The sequence below is a fragment of the Semicossyphus pulcher genome, unplaced genomic scaffold, assembly GCF_022749685.1.
Source record: "Semicossyphus pulcher isolate SPU_LCO1_2020_fin unplaced genomic scaffold, fSemPul1.0.p SCAF_8, whole genome shotgun sequence".
NCBI classification, from domain to species: Eukaryota; Metazoa; Chordata; class Actinopteri; order Labriformes; family Labridae; genus Semicossyphus; species Semicossyphus pulcher.
Window position 1 is genome coordinate 2718479 of NW_027211759.1, and position 22381 is coordinate 2740859.

Consider the following 22381-nt stretch of genomic DNA (forward strand, 5'->3'; position numbering starts at 1 on the left):
TGTAAAGATGGGCGATGCCATCGTGCGCTGGTGACGTCATTTGTAGCCAGAGCTGAACAGTTGAGATCGCCACTTCCGCCAACCAAAACACACACTTAAAGTACCGAAAAAACCAGCACAGATCCGGCAGAATTAGGAGCAAATTAAATACAAGCCTGCAGATTTGCCTGTGTACACTGAAATTAAGCCCGAGCCTGTAAAACAACAGAGGTTTGAAATCACTTGCTTTTGTCGTTGTTGCAGCTGGAGATGTTCTGCGAGGTGATGACGATGCAGCAGGCCGGGTACGTGATGCTGATGGACTACCTGCAGAACAACTACAGGGAGCAGCAGCAGCAGTTCATGGGTCAGGTGTTCTCCTCCTACACCGGCACAGAGGAGGTCCTCACACCAGGTACAGCTCATTAATCTTTTCCTCTGTATGGTGGCCTTTGGAGGACATCTCTGACCAGTCTAAACTGTGTGTGGCTCAGGCTAACACTAGCTTAATAATCTGAGTTAAATGTTGTTAATGTTCCTGTGTATTTATACTTTTATTAAATATACTGAAACCTGCTTTAAAAAGTTTCTACACACTTTAATATTTCTCGTTAATATACATACAATACACATCTCACCTGGCTGGCACCTGACCTCAGGGTGACCCCCGGTACGAAGCGTCCCAGGTTAATGCTGATTAAATTAAACATGGTTCAAATTAATCCGACAGAAGTGGATCACCAGTGATGGGTAAAACATGACAGAGGGATAAGAATAGAACTCCAGTGACCTAAATAAAATCCCAGTGACGCCGAGAGGAGGTCATCCTGGTTAACCATCGATTCTCACGCTGGTTGTATTCGATAATTAATGAGGAGGTATTGATCTGTGCTTTTTGGGAGCGCTGGTTGTGTCATTAGAGACCAGCTGATCATTTGATGCTGGAAGAATAACTTTGTCTGTTTGCGAATAACTTTCAGGAATATTTCACCTTTATTTTATTTATGTTGTGCTTTTATTTGTTTAGTTTTAAGTATTAAGTGTGTTATCCGTGTTTCATCTTACAGTATATCTGTTTTCCTGTTTCTGGTAGTCGAGTTATTGTTGTTTTGGCAGTGAAAGGAGGTACTATTAATAAAATTGTGGGCAGCAGAAGTCTTAGAGCTCTTACCTGAGAAAAAGTGACCTAGTGACCTAGAGTCAAGACCAATGACTGTATATAAAGACGGACGATGCGTCTCCATCTTCTGTCATTGTACAAACATGAAGCCACACCCCCCCCCCCCCGGAGATGGGGAGCCATCAGTTGTATCCGGAGTGTGTGCAGTAGAGAACAGAACGCAGAACGCTGCAGGAGCCCCATTTGTCAACAGAGTCTCAATCATGAGGCCACGCCCCCTTTTTATAGCATTAAATAACAAATTAAAAGTAAACTTGTCAGAAAAATGCACACTTGGACATCAATCAGCATGATAAGAACTAACTGTAATGACAGAAAAATGTATTTGACATGTATTTTGTCCCATCTGTTAACATGGAGGAGGCGGGCTTTATGAGCTATACTGAGAAGCGTTAAAAGAATACATACACAAAACACACAGGCGCACATGCTATTATAGTATTAGTATTAGTATTAGTAGGAGTATTTTATATATTTAAAAAATAAATAATGTAAAACAGCCAAAAAGAATTATGTTCCAAAAGCATAATTAGATTTTATGTGGATCCTTCTGTTAGGGTTACTTATCAGTCACTGTGTCAGTAACTACAGTAGATTACTATAGACTAAAACACATGCACTATAAAAAGTGAATAAAGGCTCCTCTGAGGTTCATACTTGTGTTTTACTGGCTCACTCTGCCCTCTAGCGGTTGCAGCTAACAGTTACAGATGTCATCTCTGCTTTAGAAATGTTCACAGGCTTCGTTATTGTTATATTTTACTGGATTGTGAACACACATCTCTGATCGCCAGATTTTACTGCCAGTGTTGGGCCTTTTTCAACTCTGATCCCTCAAAGAGCGTAGAGGTCAGAGGTCAAAGTCAGAGAGGTTTAGGAGGAGGAAGTGTGTCATTGTTTGGGTCGATGCAGGCTCCTTCTCCTGTCCATTGTCATTGATACTCAGCGTCTTTTTAATCTGTGTTAATCCACAGAGGGTCTGTCATCTGCGTAATCTCTGCTCCCCTAATCTCCACTCTGACCCAGAATCGTTCTGTGGGTGCAGCAAGGAAAAACTCTGATAGCCCCCATCAACCAAACATGGATTCTTTTTGCTAATGAGAAGCTTTTAACTGTCACTAATCACCTTGTAAAAATTTAAGTTGTAACAACTAGAGCCTGCTAAGAGCTCCCATTGGTTGACTGGGTCAGGCAGGGTGTTTCGTCCCTTTGAAATCCAAGCATCTGAATATATATATAATCTTATATTCAGCATGACGTTAAAATAACAACCAGGTCTATATCATCCTGCTAATGTCACGAAAATACTTGGAAAGACATTTAAAGACTAAAGTCAAACACCCTCTCTGCGTGTAGCCTGCTGTACGTCTACCTTTAAATGTATCGACTCTACCGTCGTTGCGTCGCCCCGTTTACGGCCCATAATCTGTAACTCTGCAGCCTGATAACAGGAATGACAGACGCAGTATAACCTTTACAGCTCTTTATGATGCTAACAGTCTGACAGTGAACTGGGCAGAGGCATACAGTATTACGCACAGCTGTTTCCATGACAACAACACAACACAGGCTCTTAGTCCCACCAGTGTTGTGGAGCCGTGTTTAGCTGCAGACGCTTCTTCACATTTGAAGTCGAGCTCTTCACAGCTGACGAGCACTTCTCCTCCAGACACAGCTTACATTTCACCGTCATGTTGTTCTTGTCCCTTTCACACAAACATTCAGAATAATGTGAATATTTCCACAAAGTAAACGCTGTCCTCTCTGACAGCTCGCTAGCTGAGTTAGCTAGCTACACATGCGCACTGACACAGCTGTGTTTACCTTCTGCTGGTACGCAGCGACCTGCCAAGAAGGAGGAGAGAAACAGAAACAGAGCTTCAGGGAGTTTCTGTTTCTGTGGAGACAAAAAAGTAACTAAGTAACTAATTGCTTGAACTGCAGAACTAACGCTACTCGTAAATAATCCAAGTTCTCTAACGGATTACTTTGTAACGCGTTACCCCCAACACTGCAACTAGGTTTCTGTTGACATTATTTCCCGTCATGCACTTGGTAGAAATTAACAACAAAAAGAAGCAGCTTTTGACCACAGCTGCACTTGTGTGTGCAGTAACAATAGTTGGGTTAGCATTACAAGCTAGCAGGCTGCTAGTGAGCCATTTCCTTTTTCCACGAGGAGATAATGACCATCGTGCTAACAGCGTCTCCTAACAGAAAGTGAAGGTCCAACAACTGAGTCACATTTAGTAAGAACAGGGTGACAGCAGCCCTCCCTAGAGTCCCCTCCTGATTTGCTGCTTCCTGTTTGGTACTCGCTCCTATTGGTTGTTGACATTGTTCAAGTCGAGAAAAAGACTTATTTCAGACGGCTCAACGGAGTTTCATGACCAGCTTACACCAACGGGGATAAAGGGAGGAGGCCTCATCGATTCTCTCTTCTTCCAAATAATGAGATATTTCCCAACCCATTGCAATTTCCTGTTTCTGTCTGTCAGTGTGCAGTTCAGAGCCGGAGAACATCCAGGCGGCGCCTCACAACCTCAGCAGCCTGCTGGTGACGTGGGAGCGGCCTCGGGCGGTGTACGACGCCAGCATTGAGAAATACTCCGTCAGCTACGGGCTGGCTAACGTGGAAGCCTCCACCCCCACTATTTACCTGACAGACGGAGACCAGGATGTGGTGAGTTCTTAATATCAATAATGATTTTTTTTTTAAGGTGTTTGTAAAAATATCCATCCAGAGCCATCAGTCTACCGCCTCTATCAGGGGTGAATCAGCAGCTCAGTGAAGATCTAAACACATTAACTTTATTCATTTAAAGTGCAGAGTCTGTGCAGAGAGTGCAGAGAGATTGAGACCATAAACTCATTCGGAAAATGTTTACTGAGTGAATAGCAACTTGTCTTTTGATTTATTCACTCAGTAAACATTTTCCGAATGAGTTTATGGTCTCAATCGTTTTAGAAGAAAATTGTATAGAAGAAAATTAGCAACTTGTCTTTTGATTTAATTTTCTTCTATACAATCAGACTTCTTATTAAAACAAGTGGAGTCTCCCCCTGGTCTAACCCTTCTTTTATGAGACTAAATCAAAGCTGATGCCCTTCCTTCTCCCTCCACCAGGGGGCGATACTCGATGACCTGTCAGCCAACACCAGCTATGTGATCCAGGTGGTGGCGGTCTGCACCAACGGTCTGTACGGACGAGTGAGCGACCTGCTGACAGTCGTCATGCCCGTCGACGACCCCGGTAAGAGCGACCGCGCCCGAGACTGAGCAAGATGAACTGTACAGATATTTCTCATTCCAATACAGCTTATATAATTTTAGATTCAATAACAGGTACGAAAAAACGAGTTCTCTTACGTTATTCGGAAGTAAGACTTAAATGTATGGAAGTCCATTCCTGCCCGGAAAAAAAAGAAATGTGTTAGAAAAATTAAAATAAAATTACATTAACATTTTTTGAAGTCAGGTCAAAATTGTGCATAAATCGACAAACAAAATATATTTGAATCAATAACTTAGAATTATATTATATGTGTTTCATAAAAGTATTTGTTATAAAAGTTGGTCTTATTTTATTCATATTAGCTCACTATCTAAAATGTTTTTTAAAAAGGCCAAGAATGTTTTTTTTTAAGTGTCAAAATAACGTTTATTTCGATTCATTAATTACAGAAGAAAATAACGCGTCTAGAAAATTAGAGATTAATTGCACTCTGTTATATCCCCTGACCCCATACGTCACTGAGCACACGACCGTATACGGCGGCTTTGAAAACATGATGGAAACACCTGACACAACGTTACCTGGCTTTGAATTTATTATTATTTTATCTGAGATCGATCCATAAGTGGACAATCTAACTCTCCGCCCCTCTCGCGAGCCGGGTCTATACACACACGCTCTGCAGGGAAACACACACACACGACCTCTGGTACGTCCCTACTGTAACTCTTTTCCTTTTAAAATAAACCGTACTCTGTCGCTGTGTTAAAGCTTGTAAAAGGTGCCGATGTCATTTGGTAACAATCGACCGCTTTGAGACGCTACATCGTTAAAAACACCCCTCGTGCACACGCTGTGAAAACTGAATCGCAAGAGAAAATATTTAACTTTTCTGACTTAATTAAACAGACTGCCGATGAAGACAGTCAACAGCAGAGAGAGAGACAGACAGAAAGAGGGGGCGGGGCCAGCAGCTGTGTGCAGAGGTGCAGGTTAATTAGATTAATGTTGTTAATTGTCTGACAGCACTAATGTTTCTACATCTCCTCATTCCATTCCAAATTTGGATTTATAATCTAATTTTAATCAGCATTTCATTAAAGAAAGTGGCAAAGTTTTTCTTAGTGTCCTGTTTTTTATTTAAAATACTTTTTTTTTCCTGCTGTCATTTCACTTTTCTGGTCAGCGATGGGCTTCCATATTAAAAACAGAAACTGCAATGCAAAGCTTTTCACTAAACCTCCAGGCTGATCTTTTATCATCAGTGGGAAAACAGACATTCAAACAGAAACAAAAAGACTGACAGAGGTTGGCAGTTTCATCTCCAATACAAAGGGTTTAGCCCAGGTTGTGTTTAGCCTAGCTTAGCACAAAGAAACTGCTAGCCTAGCTTCAATCAAAAAGAAAAAAATACACCTTTTATAGATGATTTCTTTACGAGGGAACAAATTAACCGTCTTTTCTTACAGGATAGATTTCTGATATTTATTTAGATTTGTTTTCTTTTGGTCACATTTCCATCCTCCCTCTCATCCTCCCTCTGAACCCTGACTGAAGTTATATCGATGGTATTTTTAGTTTTTCTTCCTCTTTAACACACTCTTCACCCTCCCTGCTCTTCTCTCTGGGGTATATATTTAATCACACGCACGTGCACTGTTATTGTTGGACTTGTTCTGGTTTTCACTGTTTCACATGTCTCTCTGTGTACTCTTCAAATCTTCTTTCTCCACATATTTCTAAGATGAAAGAGCTTGCTAGCTTGGTGTGGGATCCAGGGCTCATTTCTTGTGTCCCTTTGTGTCACATGGAAAGACAAAGTTGCCATGTTTGTTTATGTTTTCATTTTGTGGCGTCCGTTCCTTCTGCCTTTCAAAGTAAGACAAATGTTTGCATGTGTGCATCAGCATTCTGTGTAACATGGATAATGGTAATCTCAGTAACCTTGTATTTCAACTGAACTTTATATTTAATAAACTAATATGTCTTGTTGCAAAGAAAGAAAATCCCCTGCATCATATTTCAGTGTCAGCTTGCATGAATGGGTGATAATCTGCAACATAAAGTAGGTTTTCATCATCTTACTGTGCTTGATTAATGGTGCAGCGAAACTGTATTTTAGATATTTTGGTCTAATTAACAAAAGGTATTAAAAATATTTTAAATTGCTCCGTTAGATCACTTCAGGCAGCAGCCAAAAACAGGCTATAATGGCTGCAATGTGACGCTTTGGGGTAAATGCGCCCGATCAAAGTGCATCCACTAAAAGTTCTTGTTGTTCCCACTGACAGGCTCAGATTGTTATTCTAAGTGTGTGACAACATGACAGAAAGGATCCCTACAGAGATAGACCTTTTTGTTACAGAGGAAGATGATTGTTTTAACCACAAACAGACGTTACATCGCTCTCTGCAAACACACCAGACTCCATTGACAAAAACAGTAATTTTCCTTTGCTAAACATGAGAGCTGCTAGTTTACAGCCACCTTGATTTTTTTATGTAACTTTTTAACTTTGCTGTTTTAATGGTTGGTTCAAATCCAACACAATGTTTGTGTCACACATAAAAACTTAAAAAACTAGCGGATCGAGGCAGCCGTACACCAGCAACATCTGTGTTCTGTGAGGTTAAATCACTGTTTTTTTGAATGGAGTCCGGTGGTGAAGAGAACGAAGTAACGGCTGTTTCTGTTTAAAACAATCATCTTCCTCTGTAACAAAAAGGTGTATCTCTGCAGGGATCCTTCCTGTGATGTTGACAGACACTTAGAAAAACAATCTGAGCCTGTCAGTGGAAACAGCAAGAACTTTTAGTGGACGACCGTTGATTGATTATATTTGCCCCAAAGGATTACCTTGTGGCTTCCAGCTGACAAAATCTACAGGAGCAATTCTAAACATTTTGTGCCTTTAAAACGTAGGTTAAAAATGTAGTTGAGATAGATTTAATATTTCCAACAAATATCCAGTAAGTTATTTAAAAAGTATTCCTATCTCAATTTATTGAAATACAGAATACATGCAAATTTGTGCAGGTTTGAAACAGCAACATTGATAAATGACTAAAATAATCAAATTTTCACTGTCTGCTGATTAATCAAGTAATCATTTAATTAGCTGATAATTATAATAGTACATTAAGTTTTTTTTCCTGTTATTTTGTCAGACATTAAGTCAGACCTTTTGCAACAAACCCAGAGTCATCCACCTCATACCCAGTTCATTAAACTTGTAAAACCTCACCTCATGCTTCACAAACCAGTTTGAACTGGTCTCCATGATGTGTGACTTAGACAGGTAAGAGCCACACCCCCCCTGCCCCCCCGACCTGCCCGCTGTGTGATGTGCGTCTGAGCTCCGTCAACATCCGAGGCATTTGCAAATAGTTTGTTTTTGTTTTATCTTTGGAGACAGACTGGTGGAGTTTAAATGGCAACAACATTTAGACAATCAGACGAGAGAAGCCGAGAGTTTCAATTCTTTATTTTTTTTTTTTGCTCGTCTGGTTTTAGCAGAAGGATGAACAGAAAATAATTAATTGCAAATGCTTTTTGTTAACTTTTTTGTGTGTTTGCATGCATGATAGTCCAAATGTGTCTGAAGTGTTGCATGCATCTAACACTGTATTTACTTTAATGCCAACAAACTGCTTGAGGTGGTGTGTACGACCTTTCCCTCTTTTACGTTTTCTCCCGCTGTCATTTCATACATTTACATCCATCATAAACAACACATCCAGATTTTATTTTAAAGTGTTTTTTTTGTTTATAATATTTTACTGAAACATTGAGAAAATGTCCTCGGGTTGACCTTTCCCTCTCCCTGATGTCCTCATCACAGTTTTACCCTGTGTCACATTTTTTGTTTAAAATATAAACCTCAGGAAAATTGCAACATAAAAGGAGATAAATGTACCAACAAGTTTAAAGTGTTAAAAGAGCTTTTGTTCTTGTTTTGTGTAACTATAAACGACACCTGTGCCTTTTTTTTTTCCAGAAAACTCTCTGGATCCAGATTCAGAAGAATTTAATGTTGAGGTAAGGACACCTTATTTGTCTAAAAGGCTACGTCATAGACTGTATAAAAAGATGGACGCCCCCTGCTGACTGGCTGCAGTATAGCTCATAAAATCAAAATACGCATCAAATACATTTTTCTCAAAAATCGTTTCTGTCATTATAGTTCGTTCTTATCATGCTGATTTATGTCCAAGTTTACTTTTAATTAGTTATTTGATGCTATAAAAAGGGGGCGTGGCCTCATGATTGACAGCTCTGTTGACAAATGCGTTAAATGAGGTATTTAGGATTCATTTTTGTACAACGAAAGGGGGTGGAGACGTTAAAGTCTCTGCAATGGTTATCTGCTTGCTTTGGAGTTCTGTTTATGAAGCCCTTACCGGTCTTGGTCCTCCTTTATTTTGGTGTCTTTAAACCTTTCTCTCTCCTGCAGGAGAACTATGAACCTGATCTGTCTTGGAATGCACCGGTCCAAACCGAGGACAACGAACTGGCCTGGATTCCTACAAACCCCCCGAGGACTACAACTTCTGGATCTGCCTTTTTACCTCCGCCTGGCATCAGAACCACAACAGCAGAATCTAGTCGGAGAAGAACCACCACTGATCCGGTCCTCCCGGTCAGATCCACCCAGCACGGTCAAATTCTGAGCAACTCTGAAGAGACAGCACGCCGCAGTACCTCCACTCTGCCACCAGAGGTCACCGTGTCGTCAGAAAACGGAGGAAGTGCTGACTTCAGTGGCAATGCTCCCTTTTACTCCACAACAACAAGAACTACTCCTTTATACCCAAGTGCAAAGACGGATGTGGTTTTTGGAGGTGCAAAAAAACCCAAAGGTGGTGTTAGTACCACCTCTTCTACATTTACAAGTACAAAGACAAAAAGTGGTGAAAGTATTTCTCCGTATAGCACCACCACGACTACGTCGAGGTCTCGTACCAGAACGACAACATCCCCATCCTTCATCCAAGCCAAGACCGACCGAGGCCTGGCACGTCCCAGAAATGAAGACACCACTACAGATGCAAGAATTCCTGCAGGACCCGGAGGCTTTCCAGAGAACCGGGCAGGAAGTTCGACCCCCCAACCTTCCTCCTTGGGTGGAGCTGTTCCACGTAGGCCAACAAGTGCCAGCATGCCTCATTTTTCATCCACCACCACTTCTGTGCGGTTGAGTGGTGTTCTCTTGCAGACCACGCAGCCGCTGTCCAACGGTGAGAGCCCCTCTGTCCTCCCCTTCTCCTCCTCCTCCTCCTTCGCCTCCTCCCCTCTGTGTGACACTGCGGACCCCTCCACCTGCCTGCATGACCCTCCCTCCTCGTCCTGGCCTCTTATCTCTGCCTCTGCATCGGACTCCCAGCATGCCGCTACCGCACCGCTTCCTAGCAAAGACCTGGCTTCCCCTGCCTCCACCTTGCCCCGCCTCCCTCTCCCCTCACTCCCCCTGTTTGGTTTGGAGACTCGCCACTTCTCCCCCGGTGTCGGGTTCGATGATACTGATAGTGATGGTGATTTATTGTCTGGGTCTTCATTGGTGTCTTCAGGTGACCCCTCTGTATTTAGTGATACCCCTCCTCTACAAACGGTGCCGGATCCTTCTGGCACCACCGTCGCCGAGCCACCGGATTCCTCCTGGGATCCGTCTCTCTCAACCGTCTCTCTGTCTCTCAGCCCCACCCTTCAGCCCTCAGTTCTCCTCGCTAGTGACTTCATCCTTCCAGGCACAACTCCGGGTTTATCCCACTCTTTCTCGGCTGGGTTTGAGGACTCGAGGTACGCCACAGGGAGCACGATAGAGTCGTTTCTCCCTGAGGTTGGTGGTGAAGGGTTTCCGTTAGCTAGTGATGTGGACGCCATGTGCGGCTGTTCTCTGGAGCCGTCCTCTTCCTGGTTGCATGCCTCTTCTCACGCCCCCCTCCCCTCCTCGGCCTGGGACTCTGCTAGCTTAGAGCTCTACTCGAGCGTGGCCTTCCCTCCAGCCTCTGGTGTTGGTGTAGACAATCTTCTTCACTCTCTGTCTCTTGGGGGTTCTGATGGTGCGTCCGTAGATGAACCTCTTATCTCCCATAGCTCTATCTCTCCCTCGGCCTCCTCTTCACACTCCCGCCTTCTCAGAGTCAGCCATAGTGACCTCCCCGTTTCTGTTGCAGCCACAGCGTCTGGTGTCAAGGATCCCTGGTTCTCGGCATCAGACGGGAACTCCGTCCTTCAAATCTCTGCCCTCCCTTCCTCACCCACAGCCTCCCCCTTCACCCCTACCCCTGAGGGACAGGCGTTAGACGCTAGCAGCAGTGCCTCCGGCTCGGCCCTGTTCCCCGACTCCCAGGAGGGTGTAGATCAGGAGTGGGACAGGGCTCAAACCTCTGCCTCTGGAGAGAGTGCGTTCCCTCATTCAACCAAAGTCACTGACACCATTCCCTCCTCTATGACCCCCGAGTCCGGCCAGAGCCCTGATGATTTGGACGATCGCTCCTCTGCGTTTTATTTTGAAAGTGAAAGTGGTAGCGCCAGCACCTCAGAGGTAGCAGGCACAGCGGCGCCGAGCATTCCTGATGTAACCTCTGCTTCCCCCTGGTCGCTGGGTGGGGAGGAGGAGAGCGGCTCAGGACAGGGTGAAAGCCTGTACGACAACGAGACGTCCTCCGACTTCAGTATCTCCGAGCGCACAGAAAGAGAGTCGGAGGAAGAGGAGCCAGTCGCAGGTAAAAAAGCCGACCGTGTGGGGGAAAAAACTGCAAAATGCCAAGGGATCAGGAAGCATTTCTCTGGATGTCAAAGCGTTGACTAACACCATCTGTCGACCACATTTCATTTTTCATTTTTATCTGGGAAAGCCAAAGCGAGAGAATTCATTCATGTAAGGTAAAATGTCATCAAACAGGATCCCATAACCTCGATGAATGTGCCATCATCATCTTCATCATCATTTCAGTCTCATAACTGTTAGTACAAGTCATCGATCCATTTCCTAAAGCACCTTTTATTTATCAATCAGGGTTTTGAAGGACGGGAAACTTTCCCAGCATGCATTTGGCAAGAAGCTATAGTATAACAAGGAATTCCTCCAGTGGTAATAAAAGAGTCATCACATGTATTGATCGTTTTTAGGTATTATATTTCCAGTTCAGATTTAGTTGAAAATAACCTCACTACGAATAATCAGGAAGCGATGACTTTTATTTTTTGTTACCATTGGAATGCTGCCTTTTTTCCCTAAATCTCTTCAGGGATAAACAAAAACGTTGGAGGTCTATTTGAGGCAGAACAAAAAGCTGAGAATCAATAATCAACACTCATTTTTACTGGCTTGAATTTGATTCAGGAAGTATATCTAGCCTACAGACAGAGTGCAACGCGTCGTAGGAAAAACATTCTGCACCACATTATGCATCAATGGGCCAAAATGCTAACAAAATGCCTGTAACTACAAACAAAATATCTTCATGTCAAAGGATTATTTTAGCGCCCTATGTCTACCAGAGAGACACTGACCACACATGGAAACTAGAGTCCCAGAGGAGATATCGTACCAGACAGGATTACTACATCACGTTACAACTTCTCTGAACATTTCTTAATTAATAGCATTCATAAAAACCTTTGAGAAATTTACATTAAATATAAAGTTTAGTTTTAGTGTCTGAAACTTTATAGATTAGTAAGCTTTGTCTTGAAGTTAAAATTTCAGTTTCAAACCATTTAAGATACTTCCAGGGTGACCTCTGACACCTACACCTAGATATGATGGATGGATGGATGGATGGATGGATGGATGGATGAATGGATGGATAAATGGATGGATGGATGAATGGATGAATGGATGAATGGATGAATGGATGGAATATGGATGGATAAATGGATGGATGATGGATGGATGGATGGAATATGGATGGATAAATGGATGGATGGATGAATGGATGGAATATGGATGGATGATGGATGGATAGATTGATGGATGGAGGATGGACAAATGGGTTGATGGATGGATGATGGATGGATGGAGGATGGATGGATGGATAAATGGATGGATGATGGATGGATAGATGGATGGATAGAAAGACAGATACGGAGAGATAGTTAATATAACACCAGAAAAATAGAAATAAATAAATATACTGACACTAGAAGATATTCTACTACACTATAATAAAATGATATAATAATATAGAATATAAACAAACTGCACTTTACTGCAAATGCATCAGTGTGTGCAATGTTATTAAATAGAGAAAAATGAACCATGTACAAAGTATGATCAGATATTATGAGCTGTATTATTAGCAGACTAAAAGCAAACTCCAAAAGAGTCGACTGCTGTTGGAGAAATTCAGTTTAAATTCCCTCTTCCTTGTTGTTACCCCTCCTGGCCACCAGAGGGCAGCAGAGATCTTCAAAGCTTCATCTGGTTCAAACAACATTCCTACCCCTCTGACTACACTGAAATATATACAGTCTCGGAAAGGCTTTAAAATCCTCAGTTATTGGAACAATTCATGTATTAAACTTTCGACAAAAATGATCTGTTTAAGATTTTACAAAGAGCCGAAATAATCTGAATAAACTTCCACAGCAGGATAAATGGGGGAACTGGTCCTGATGTGGGGTTTAAAGGATGTCAGATGTGCTGCCCATTTTCTAACATCTCAACAGGGAAAGTTAGAACTGTATCTTAGTTTGATTTTAACCTGCATTAATCCTCCTGTCAGTTTGAAGCCAGATTCGTCTTGCCATTCTGCTCTCATTAATGTTCATTTTTACGCAAATCAACTTCCACAGACTTGCTGCAGAGAGATAATCCATCAAAGTCAACAAGAAGCTGCTTTTAAGCTGCTTTCTAATTTTTGTTAAAATGTTTGAGAGTTGAGTTAACGACCAGAATAAACCCAGAATAACATGTTTGTTCTTATTATGATTGTTAAATTTTTTTTTTTGTTTCGTTTTAAAATCTTTTACAAACGTGCAACTAGACAGATTTCTTTCAACTGCAGCTAAGGTTCATGGGAAGTTGTGTCTCAAAAGCCTACCAGCACTGGGATCCTACAGACCAAACCAAACTCCATTCGAAAAACGATCATGTTAAGTTGTAAAGTTGTTTGCTTGCCGTATTGCTTTAAGACTAGACAAAGCATGAATTCAGGCTTTTAAAAATCAGCATCATGATGTTGTTATTTCAGCATCCTTTTCAACCTGTTTCTTGTCATTAAATCTCAGCAACATCAGTTTATATTAGATTCATAGCGCTGTAAGCGCGCCCACGTGTGACTTGCTACAGTGAAACTGCCACTCAGCGGAGACAGATGGACAGGCGCTCCACAGCTGAAACAGAACACTGCTAGTTGCTGTCCATCAGAGAAATCCTGGTTCTTTACAAACACATGTATAGAATAACCCTGCACCAACATACACCCATACAACACACAGAAACACATAAAAGAAGGATCTCATGGTCCCTGACCTTTTTCTACTCGAGCACACACACAAAGACAAACTCACCACCAAAGTCCAGAGAGAAAGTTGATGTTTTAAGAGCTTTTAAAAGAACACAAAGTTTTAGGAAGAGGCAAAAATGTAGCTTAATTTCGATGTGAACACTTCATACTTTTAGGAAAGTCTTGGTTGAATGATCTCTGTGTGCAGTATGACAAAGATTCAACTTTAACAAATGGAAAGTACAAGAGAGTGAGTCATTCAGTGAAATTGCAAACATCTCTCTGCAGTAAGTTTCAAGTCCTTTAATTCTTTATCTGAATCAGCAGGCTGAGGACAGAGGCTTCATGCGATGTAGAGGTTCTCTCTCCCAGTGTGTTTCCTCGCCCATGCCCCTGACATCCTGACAGCCACATGTACAGCAACACAACTCCATCTTCATCATTTAATTTCAAGTCTTTCATTGGGAACTTTGAGGAGTTTGAAGTTTGTGTCCTTACTTCTCATCAGATCTTCTTTGAGTCACTTTGTCTCTTCAGGCTTCGCAGCGACACGAGTAACCTTTTCCATCTTCTGTCGGGCTCTTCTCTTCTTCTTCTTCGCCCATTATCATCGCCTGTGTGTGTTCTGAGGATGGATGATTGTGTGAATGGGTTTTGCTCTGAGGCAGCACAGAGTAGAAAGGCTCTTTGTGAACTAGTCGACAGGGCCGACCCAGCCTTTCACGGCTGAACCAAGTCAGTTTTTCCAGAAGAGGTAAGTTCTGACAGTCAAGGTGAATCCATACTAGTGTTTCCCTCACGGGTTATCGATGATAAAGGGAGATTCAGCTCAGCGAGGTCAGGTTCAGCCGACACGTTTTCTCCTCCAGGTATTCAAAGTTATAATTATGCTGCAGGATCGACTCCACTTTGATGAATGTGTTCTCGTGTGATCTGTGATGGACTTTTCATTGTGTGCCTTTGTGCAATCGGGTTTTTCTTTCAAGTAGTGTTTCAGTCGTAGGTGGGCGGATGTGAATGGTGGTACATCGTGTTTGCGGTTTTGCGTGTCTTATTTTTCTGAAGTAGTTATTAGAGATGTGGAAATGTTTGAGTTGTAGTTCTGCAAACACTTCAAAGAGGCCAAGCTGCTCTGGAGGCAGAAATGTGCTCATCGGTCGATTTAAACATTGTGTTCCTTTTGCTTCTCAAACACCTTGAGGACATAAATGGAAATTTTGAGGAAATAAAAACCCCGAGAGTATTCACAAGTTTTAGAATTCCGCTCTGATACTGTATTCTGCACCTTTCCAGGATCAATATCAATCTTTTACCGTATAAGAAACCAGCTCGGTAGATTAAATCAGCCCGTTCTAACTCCAGAGTCGTCAAATACGGCAGCTCGGTCAGGCCCAACGTCCAGTGAAACCCAATGAAAACAGGATAAATGGCTTACAACAGTTAAAAATGGAAAGCACTGGATGAACGATTGAGATTGGTAAAGAAAATTTATAAATGGTTAAAGTATTGAGCTAAACGCGAAGTATAAATAGTGAAAAAGCTTTCAGGTTAAGTGCTGACAATATTTAGCTCACAGGTTTATCTAAACGCATAAAAAGGAGAAAGGGTCAAATGTTTCGCTAAAGCCAAGTAGTGAAATAACTTAAACGGATAAATTGTGAAAATATTTAGGCTAAATGTATTTTCAAAATAACGGACATTGTTAAAAAAAAAATAAAGAAAATTGAAAAAAACAAGAAAAAACTAAAAGTGATGGGGTGAAAACATTTAGCGAAAAACAACGAAAAAATGAAAGAAATTGATTTATATAATATATTTAGTCCAAAGCATCATCATAATACCAAAAAGCTTAAACATAATGCATTCATTGATCAAATATTGACTTAAAAAGCATTGGAAAAATAGTGACAAAGCTATATAATTTTGGACATTGTTAAAATATTGAGCTGAACGTGTTGTGTAGATGGTGTAAAGGTTAAAGTAATGGATAAAGGGTTAAAATATTTAGCTAAAATCATTAAAGTGGTGAAAAAGCTACAAAAAATGGTTAAATGTTTACAATAATAAAATGGCAAAAGCTTAAAAATAAGTAATTAAATAATTATTACAATATTTAATGAACAGGAGGAAAAACAGTCATAAAGCAAAAAAAAGTAAAATTGTTCAAATGTTTAGATGAAATCATTAAAAGGGGGGAAAGAGTAAAAGTTATGGATACATGGTTACAATACTTGGTAGTGAAAAGTAATAGTTAAATGTTTATGTTATTTATCTAAAAATGTTAATAAACGGTGTAAAGGTTGAAGTAATGGATAAAGGGTTAAAACATTTGAAATAAAATAAGTGGTGAAAAAGTTAAAAGAAATGGTTAAATGTTTCGCTGAAAGCATTTAAAAAGGCAAAAAGCTTAAATATAATCTATAAATAAAAATATGTACCTAAAGAGATTGGGAAAACAGTGAAAAATAAAAATATAGGAAACTGTTAAAATGTTAAAATGTTTAGTTAAATCATCGAGGAAACTACGGAAAAGCTGAAAGTGACAGTTAAATAGCTGAAAATGGTGAAAAGTGTAAAATAGTTCTGATGGGTGAAAGAAAATGTTTGAGGGTTAAAATATTTAGCTAAAAGCATAATGTATAAATTATTAAAATATTTACCTAAAGGGATTGGGACAACAGTGATGAAGATACAAATAGGGGTAAATCTTAAAAGTCCTAAAAAAGGGAAAAGGGTAAAAGTTCTGGATAAAAGTTTAAAATGTTTGTCTGAAACTTTGGACAAGAAGCGAAAAAACGTAATTGATAAATGGTTAAAAGATTTAGTTAAATGCATTTTGTAAATTGTGACACAAGGACAATTGTTTTAATGTCAAGTTAAAAACAGGTAAAAAGCTTAAAAATAATGTATAAATTGTTGAAATATTTAGCTAGAAGCATTGGCAAAGAGTGAGAACGCTAAAAGTAATAAAGATAAAGATAAATGACTAAAATTTTCAGCTAAAAAAATCAAAGAAAAAGTTCATCTGACACAGCTGTAGACGTTCATCAGAGACAAATATGGCAGACTGAGGTTTAATTACTCACATTTCCTAAACCAGAGCAGCTTATCCCCTGAACTCAGTAACAGCAGACCTCTCTACTTCTTCTTCGTCTTTAACTTCTGTCTTCTTCTGTTGTTTCTTTCCAGACGCCAGCAACAGCAGCCACGAGTCCAGAGTCGGGTCCGTCAGGGACAGAGAGCAGAAGGCCGTGGTTCCTCTGGCCGTCATCTCCACCCTCACCGTCCTCGGCCTGATCGTCCTCATCGGCATCCTCATCTACTGGAGGTCAGACCTGCAGGTTTATCTAAAGCTGCATTTATTGTAATGTTTTGGCCATCAGAGGGAAGAAGAAGTCAGCAGATGCTGACAGAAACAAAGTCCTGACATATTAGCGTTTTAATCGTCACGTTCGTACCGGACAAACATGTAGAACACCTGGTGAATGTTGGGAAACGGTTCAGGTTGGTTAGGTTTAGGCATGAAAACTACTTGGTCAAGTTTAGTAAAAATATCAGGGTGTTGAAATAAGTTAAAGATGTTTGTGGATTATGGACGTGTAACGTGAGGTAAGTGGAGTTAAGCGCTTAAATGTACGATTTCACAGGGGACTTAAAACTCTCCCTGCTGGAAGTCCTGAGTTTGTGGTGGAGAAAAAAGATTGTAGTTTGGGTTAAAATAAGTCGGTTAGTTGCTTTATTTAAATGATACATGATATGCATGTTACACTAATACACCTGATATACATGACGTTGCACGTTAACTGAGGGAGTCCAAAATAAAAGTTTGCCTTTTGGTTTCACACAGGACTGGAACTCTGATTTACCAAGTGACTTTATCGCTCTTTGTTCCATAAAACTTACACCTCTTCTCTTGTAATAAATACTAAGGCCTCCAGAAGCCTACACCTAACTATAAACTACTAGTTTTACTAATCTGCTGCAGAAACAACCACATTTTTTCTGTGGAAAGTCTCCAAATTCCCGCTTTATCCTCACACGCCAATCTCAAAAAGGGGCATTTTTGCTAACTTATGAATCTGAAATCTTTTCCTGTGAAGTGTCACAACATTCCTACAAATGCATCCTGCATTTTATATTAAAATACATTCAATATCACCAAAAATGGTCACAGTTTAGCCAGCACTCAGAATTCCTGCAGCAACATCTGACTAGAAGCTAAACCACCCTACCTCCACCCCCTGCCCCCTGCCCTTTAACCCCATCATGTGTCACATTATAGGGGGAGTGGACTCTCACATTTGACTGTGAGGCTGAATGTCCTCGAACACAAGCTCAGTCCGGATCTTACAACGTGCTTTGTGTTTTCGTCTGTGTGTGTGTGTGTGTGTGTGCGTGTGTGTGTTTGCTCACCAGCAGCCCCTCCACACAAACAATACTTCCTGTGTCGTGTGCTGTTGATGCGGTTGCTGTCGGCCTTTCAGAGCCACCGCCACTCGCTTTTGTCAGCAGCGTTTTTGATTCCTCTCGGCCGACCTTGAATGATGTTGTTTCTCGGTTTTTTTATGAAGACGTATGAAATGCTGGATGTAGAGCAAACAAAAGTTTCTTTTCTACTAGTGCTGAAAACATCTTTGGCTACAAATTGAAGTGGGAAAAAACTCTGCATGCCCACTCAGACTGTGAAATAACCAACTTCAGAAATCCCATGAAGGACACGCTGTCGAAGGCAGTGTAAACACTTTAAGTCATATTTTTCACATTTCTCTTCTCCTGAGCCAGAGAGTCAACATATTGTTCTTGTTTTGCGCTCTGCTTGTTGTTGTATCTCCAAGATTGAGCAGTGCTAAGCTGGTAATAATCTGAGGAGCAGGGGGATTAATCCTCGGTGAAGGATGTACCTTGGCTGCGAGCGTCCACTCCGACGAGAGCGTCCAGAGAGGGTCAGGGGATAGAAAAGGACATCCGCCTGATTATGTCGGACAGAAGGAATCGTGTCAGCGTCTTGTAGGGCGAGCGGCAGGAGGCCAAACTACACTAATCCTGCTGCTGTTGTGTCCTTTTTCACTCCCCCCACGACAACACGGTGCTCATTTGGACACTGCTGCTGTGCATTTGAGGTCAAGCAGTTTGAGCGGATTGCGGTCGACTTTACAAGTTTACAACAAGCTGAGAGATGAACAGCAAATTAGCATGAAGCTAAGTCATTTTTAAAGGCATCTGATCAAATCCAACTTTATCCGTGTGCTTCATAGTGCAGGACCGAGTATTTTTCATAGCAATATGTAAAAAAGATCAATTAAAGTCAGGAAGTGAGTAAAATGTATTCATAAGGCGCTTTTAAACAGTCAAAAACAGGAAATGACATCATTAAAAAAGCAATAAACAACACAAGGAAGTCACAAACAAACAAAAACACACAGAAAGTTTAAAAAAAGCTTTGTTGGTAATTTAATGAACTTTAATTTGGATTCTGCTTTACTCAAAAACATGAATGACTTTTCCCAAATCTTGAGAGGATAATGCAGATTTGCTTTTAGCTACGTTCAACAAACGGCGTCAGAAGACTTTCTTTGTGTTCCACTTTAATTTCATCAGTAAATTAAAGAAATCTTTGTTTTTTTTGAGGCTTGCTTTACATTTGCTGCTTATTTCTTATTTCTGCTTATCTATTTATTTGTTTATTGGATGGGAACAGAACACGTTAATGAACATAAGTATAAACGTTAAAGATGTAAACACGAGTTAGCAAGAATGCTAATTTACATCACTAATAAGAAACCTTTCTAAGACAAATACAAATACACAAAGATTCACGGACCAACACACTGCTGTGTTTTAACAGAAATGGCCTCAAGATCTATGATGAGGACTTATTTTTGTAGGGGGTTAAATTGGAGGTAGTTATGTGACAACCATTCGCAAAAATACATAAAAAAGACTAAGCAATAGCTGTGAGGCAGTCTTGCAAGGTGCAGAGTTAACTGTGGTCATTTGAATTAAAAGAAAAGTACAGCGGTGTATCATCTGCAAAACAGTGATGAGAAATGTCCCAATACGAGAACCAAAGGGAAGCATGAAAAGGGAGAACAGAAGAGGACCGAGGATTGAGCCCTGGGGTACGCCCACAGGGCTATTTCACAAGCCAAACGTAAATCGCCTGAAAGAAAATGAAAATAAATGAATTAAAATCAACAGTTTTTCTCAAGGTTTTAAGCTTGCAGATAAATTATTTTGTTATTTATATGGTTATGTAGTCATAAGGGAAGGTTAATATTAGTAAAGACATCAAGGATTCATGACACAGTGACGTAAAAGGGACTTTATTCTGCCTGTTGAGCAACACAGAAATATAAAAATGTTTTAATGTAAATACTTTACATTTTCTTAGCCGTCTGAGCTACTTTGGCATTCTTCTTTACGCAAAAGGAAAGTTCTATTTCTCAAACGATAAAAATCAAAGTCGGTTCTGAGCAGACCCAGATGAAACCCAGCTCTTATTTAATGACTAACCACTGGTCACACTCTCAGAGAATAACTGTGTGTGTTTCTGTCTCTGTGTTTCACCAAAAACACGTCTTTAATCTCAGAGCTCAACCCTTTTGCTGTTTTTTTTTTTGTTTTTTTGTCAGTGATAATCCCAGATGCCCATTTCTGGCCGAAACAACACAAGTTCATCAGAGGCGATGTCATCCGTTTAAAAACTTGTCAAGGATTAACAGAACATCTTTTTTCTTGTGTTTCCGGGGAGATTAACGTGTGTTCTCCAAAAAATCTGGGCCAGCGCAGAGTCACATGAAAACAAAAGCACCTTCTGCCTTTTCACCGATTCTCCCGTCTCAATACAGATCATTTATATACTTTATTTATACAGTCCATGATGTGTGTATATATAGCGCTCAGTCTGTACATACAGCATTTATATATTATGTGCATGTTCAGATTTTTGGGTACTTTTCTAGGCTAAAAATGTTTTTTATTTCTTTTGTGGATTTAAATATTTCTGTGGGTTTTCAGTAAATGCTGATAATAAATGTTTCTCTATATTTTTTGTAAAACCAAAAACTATTTTTCTTAATTTGTTTAAACTTAAAATAGAATTAAGACGTACTACTTTAATGAATCACAAACTTTTCATGGTTAAAATATATTTTTAGATGAAAACACATTCTGATTTTAACACTGTGTGTGTGTGTGTGTGTGTGTGTGTGTGTGTGTGTGTGTGTGTGTGTGTGTGTTTGTGTTTGTCTGCAGGGCCTGTTTTCAGACGGCTCACTTCTACATCGAAGACAGCTCATCACCCAGAGTCATCCCTGATCCATCTGCAGCTGCATTAACCTCTGGTAACACACACACACACACACACGTGAGGACCGCCAAGATAATGACGTCAAGCTAATTACATTTATATCGCTCTCAATCACTCTTAATCCTTTAACCTTATTCAGTTAATAAAAGTTCTTTAACCGACAAATAATTCCAGTAGACACTTTTTCGATTGTGAGTAAGTCAGGAACCGCTCAGTTTATTTTCGATTGCACAGGCTCAGACCAAACTGCCTCCGGACCATGGATGAATAATTAACACCTGGATACAGGACTTAAAAGATGGCGTCTATGTAGACGGATAGGAGAACAGCTCAACTGAAGCAAAAAGAGTTCTAACTTCCAGGTTTGCTCCCACAGTGTGCAGCCCTCTCATCGTGCATGGTAATGTTATTCACCTGGCCCTGATTGTGACTTTGTGCTAAATTGAACTTTACAATATTAAACGTCGCATCCTCCATGGATCAAAACTCAAATCAGAAAGTGTCATAAATAAGTGTCCTGAAGGTCGAGGTTGTGTGCGTTTGATCTGAACCAACCAAAACAGCAAAGTCACAAACTAACTAAGACTAGATCAGCAACTTCTGAGAAGGGAAGAGAGCGATGCAACTGCTTGTTCTGGTTAAAGAAATAAACGTGAAGATTTTTCAACACAATGGTGACTGAGCCGATGGCCCACTGATGAAAGCCTTTGCATTTGCATTATATAGTATTATTACAGACTGGGTCTCTGTGGCGTCGAAAAACTTAGTGACGTGTTTTCCATCAGCCAGCAGTGGTTGGGCTGCCAGAGAGGGTAGGCGGAGCTAAGCGGCTGCTTTTCCGCTCTCTGCAAGTGTTGCGAGTAAACAGTAATCTACTATGGCTGAACAAACAAAGAAAAGATGGATGACTACAGATACAACTTCAACAAGAAGTGAAAATCCAAAGAAGAAGAAACAAACTCGACGCTCAGATGAAGCAAACAGTCTGAAAAGGAAAGCGACCGTCAGCCAGGAAAATCAAGAGTTACAACCGGAGCCGACCATGAACGTCACACATGCAATCACTGTCTGGATATCTGGGAAGTGTGCTCCTGCAGCTGCCGTTTATCGCCAAATGAGTCGCCAAAGAGACCGAGGCTGAGATCTTCGAGATGATATCTTTAAAGAAAACATCCTCTGTAAGAAGAAGGCCTATCTCCTTTCTGTAATGTTGTCAGACACTTAG

The 22381-nt window shown here is 40.7% G+C and overlaps 1 protein-coding gene across 2 annotated transcripts in view; it reads left to right on the plus strand.

The window, feature by feature from the left end:
• Positions 1-22381, plus strand: part of ptprz1a (protein tyrosine phosphatase receptor type Z1a) — an 89664-nt gene that overhangs the window by 50128 nt on the left and 17155 nt on the right. The window contains exons 8-15 of one of the 2 annotated variants that reach the window (XM_069685822.1): positions 244-394; positions 3658-3842; positions 4287-4413; positions 8393-8433; positions 8849-9632; positions 10569-11120; positions 17037-17175; positions 21102-21190. In XM_069685822.1, the coding sequence (XP_069541923.1) occupies positions 244-394; positions 3658-3842; positions 4287-4413; positions 8393-8433; positions 8849-9632; positions 10569-11120; positions 17037-17175; positions 21102-21190 (2068 nt within the window). Of the gene's footprint in view, positions 1-243; positions 395-3657; positions 3843-4286; positions 4414-8392; positions 8434-8848; positions 11121-17036; positions 17176-21101; positions 21191-22381 lie in introns of both variants that reach the window. The other variant, XM_069685821.1, reaches the window with a different exon arrangement.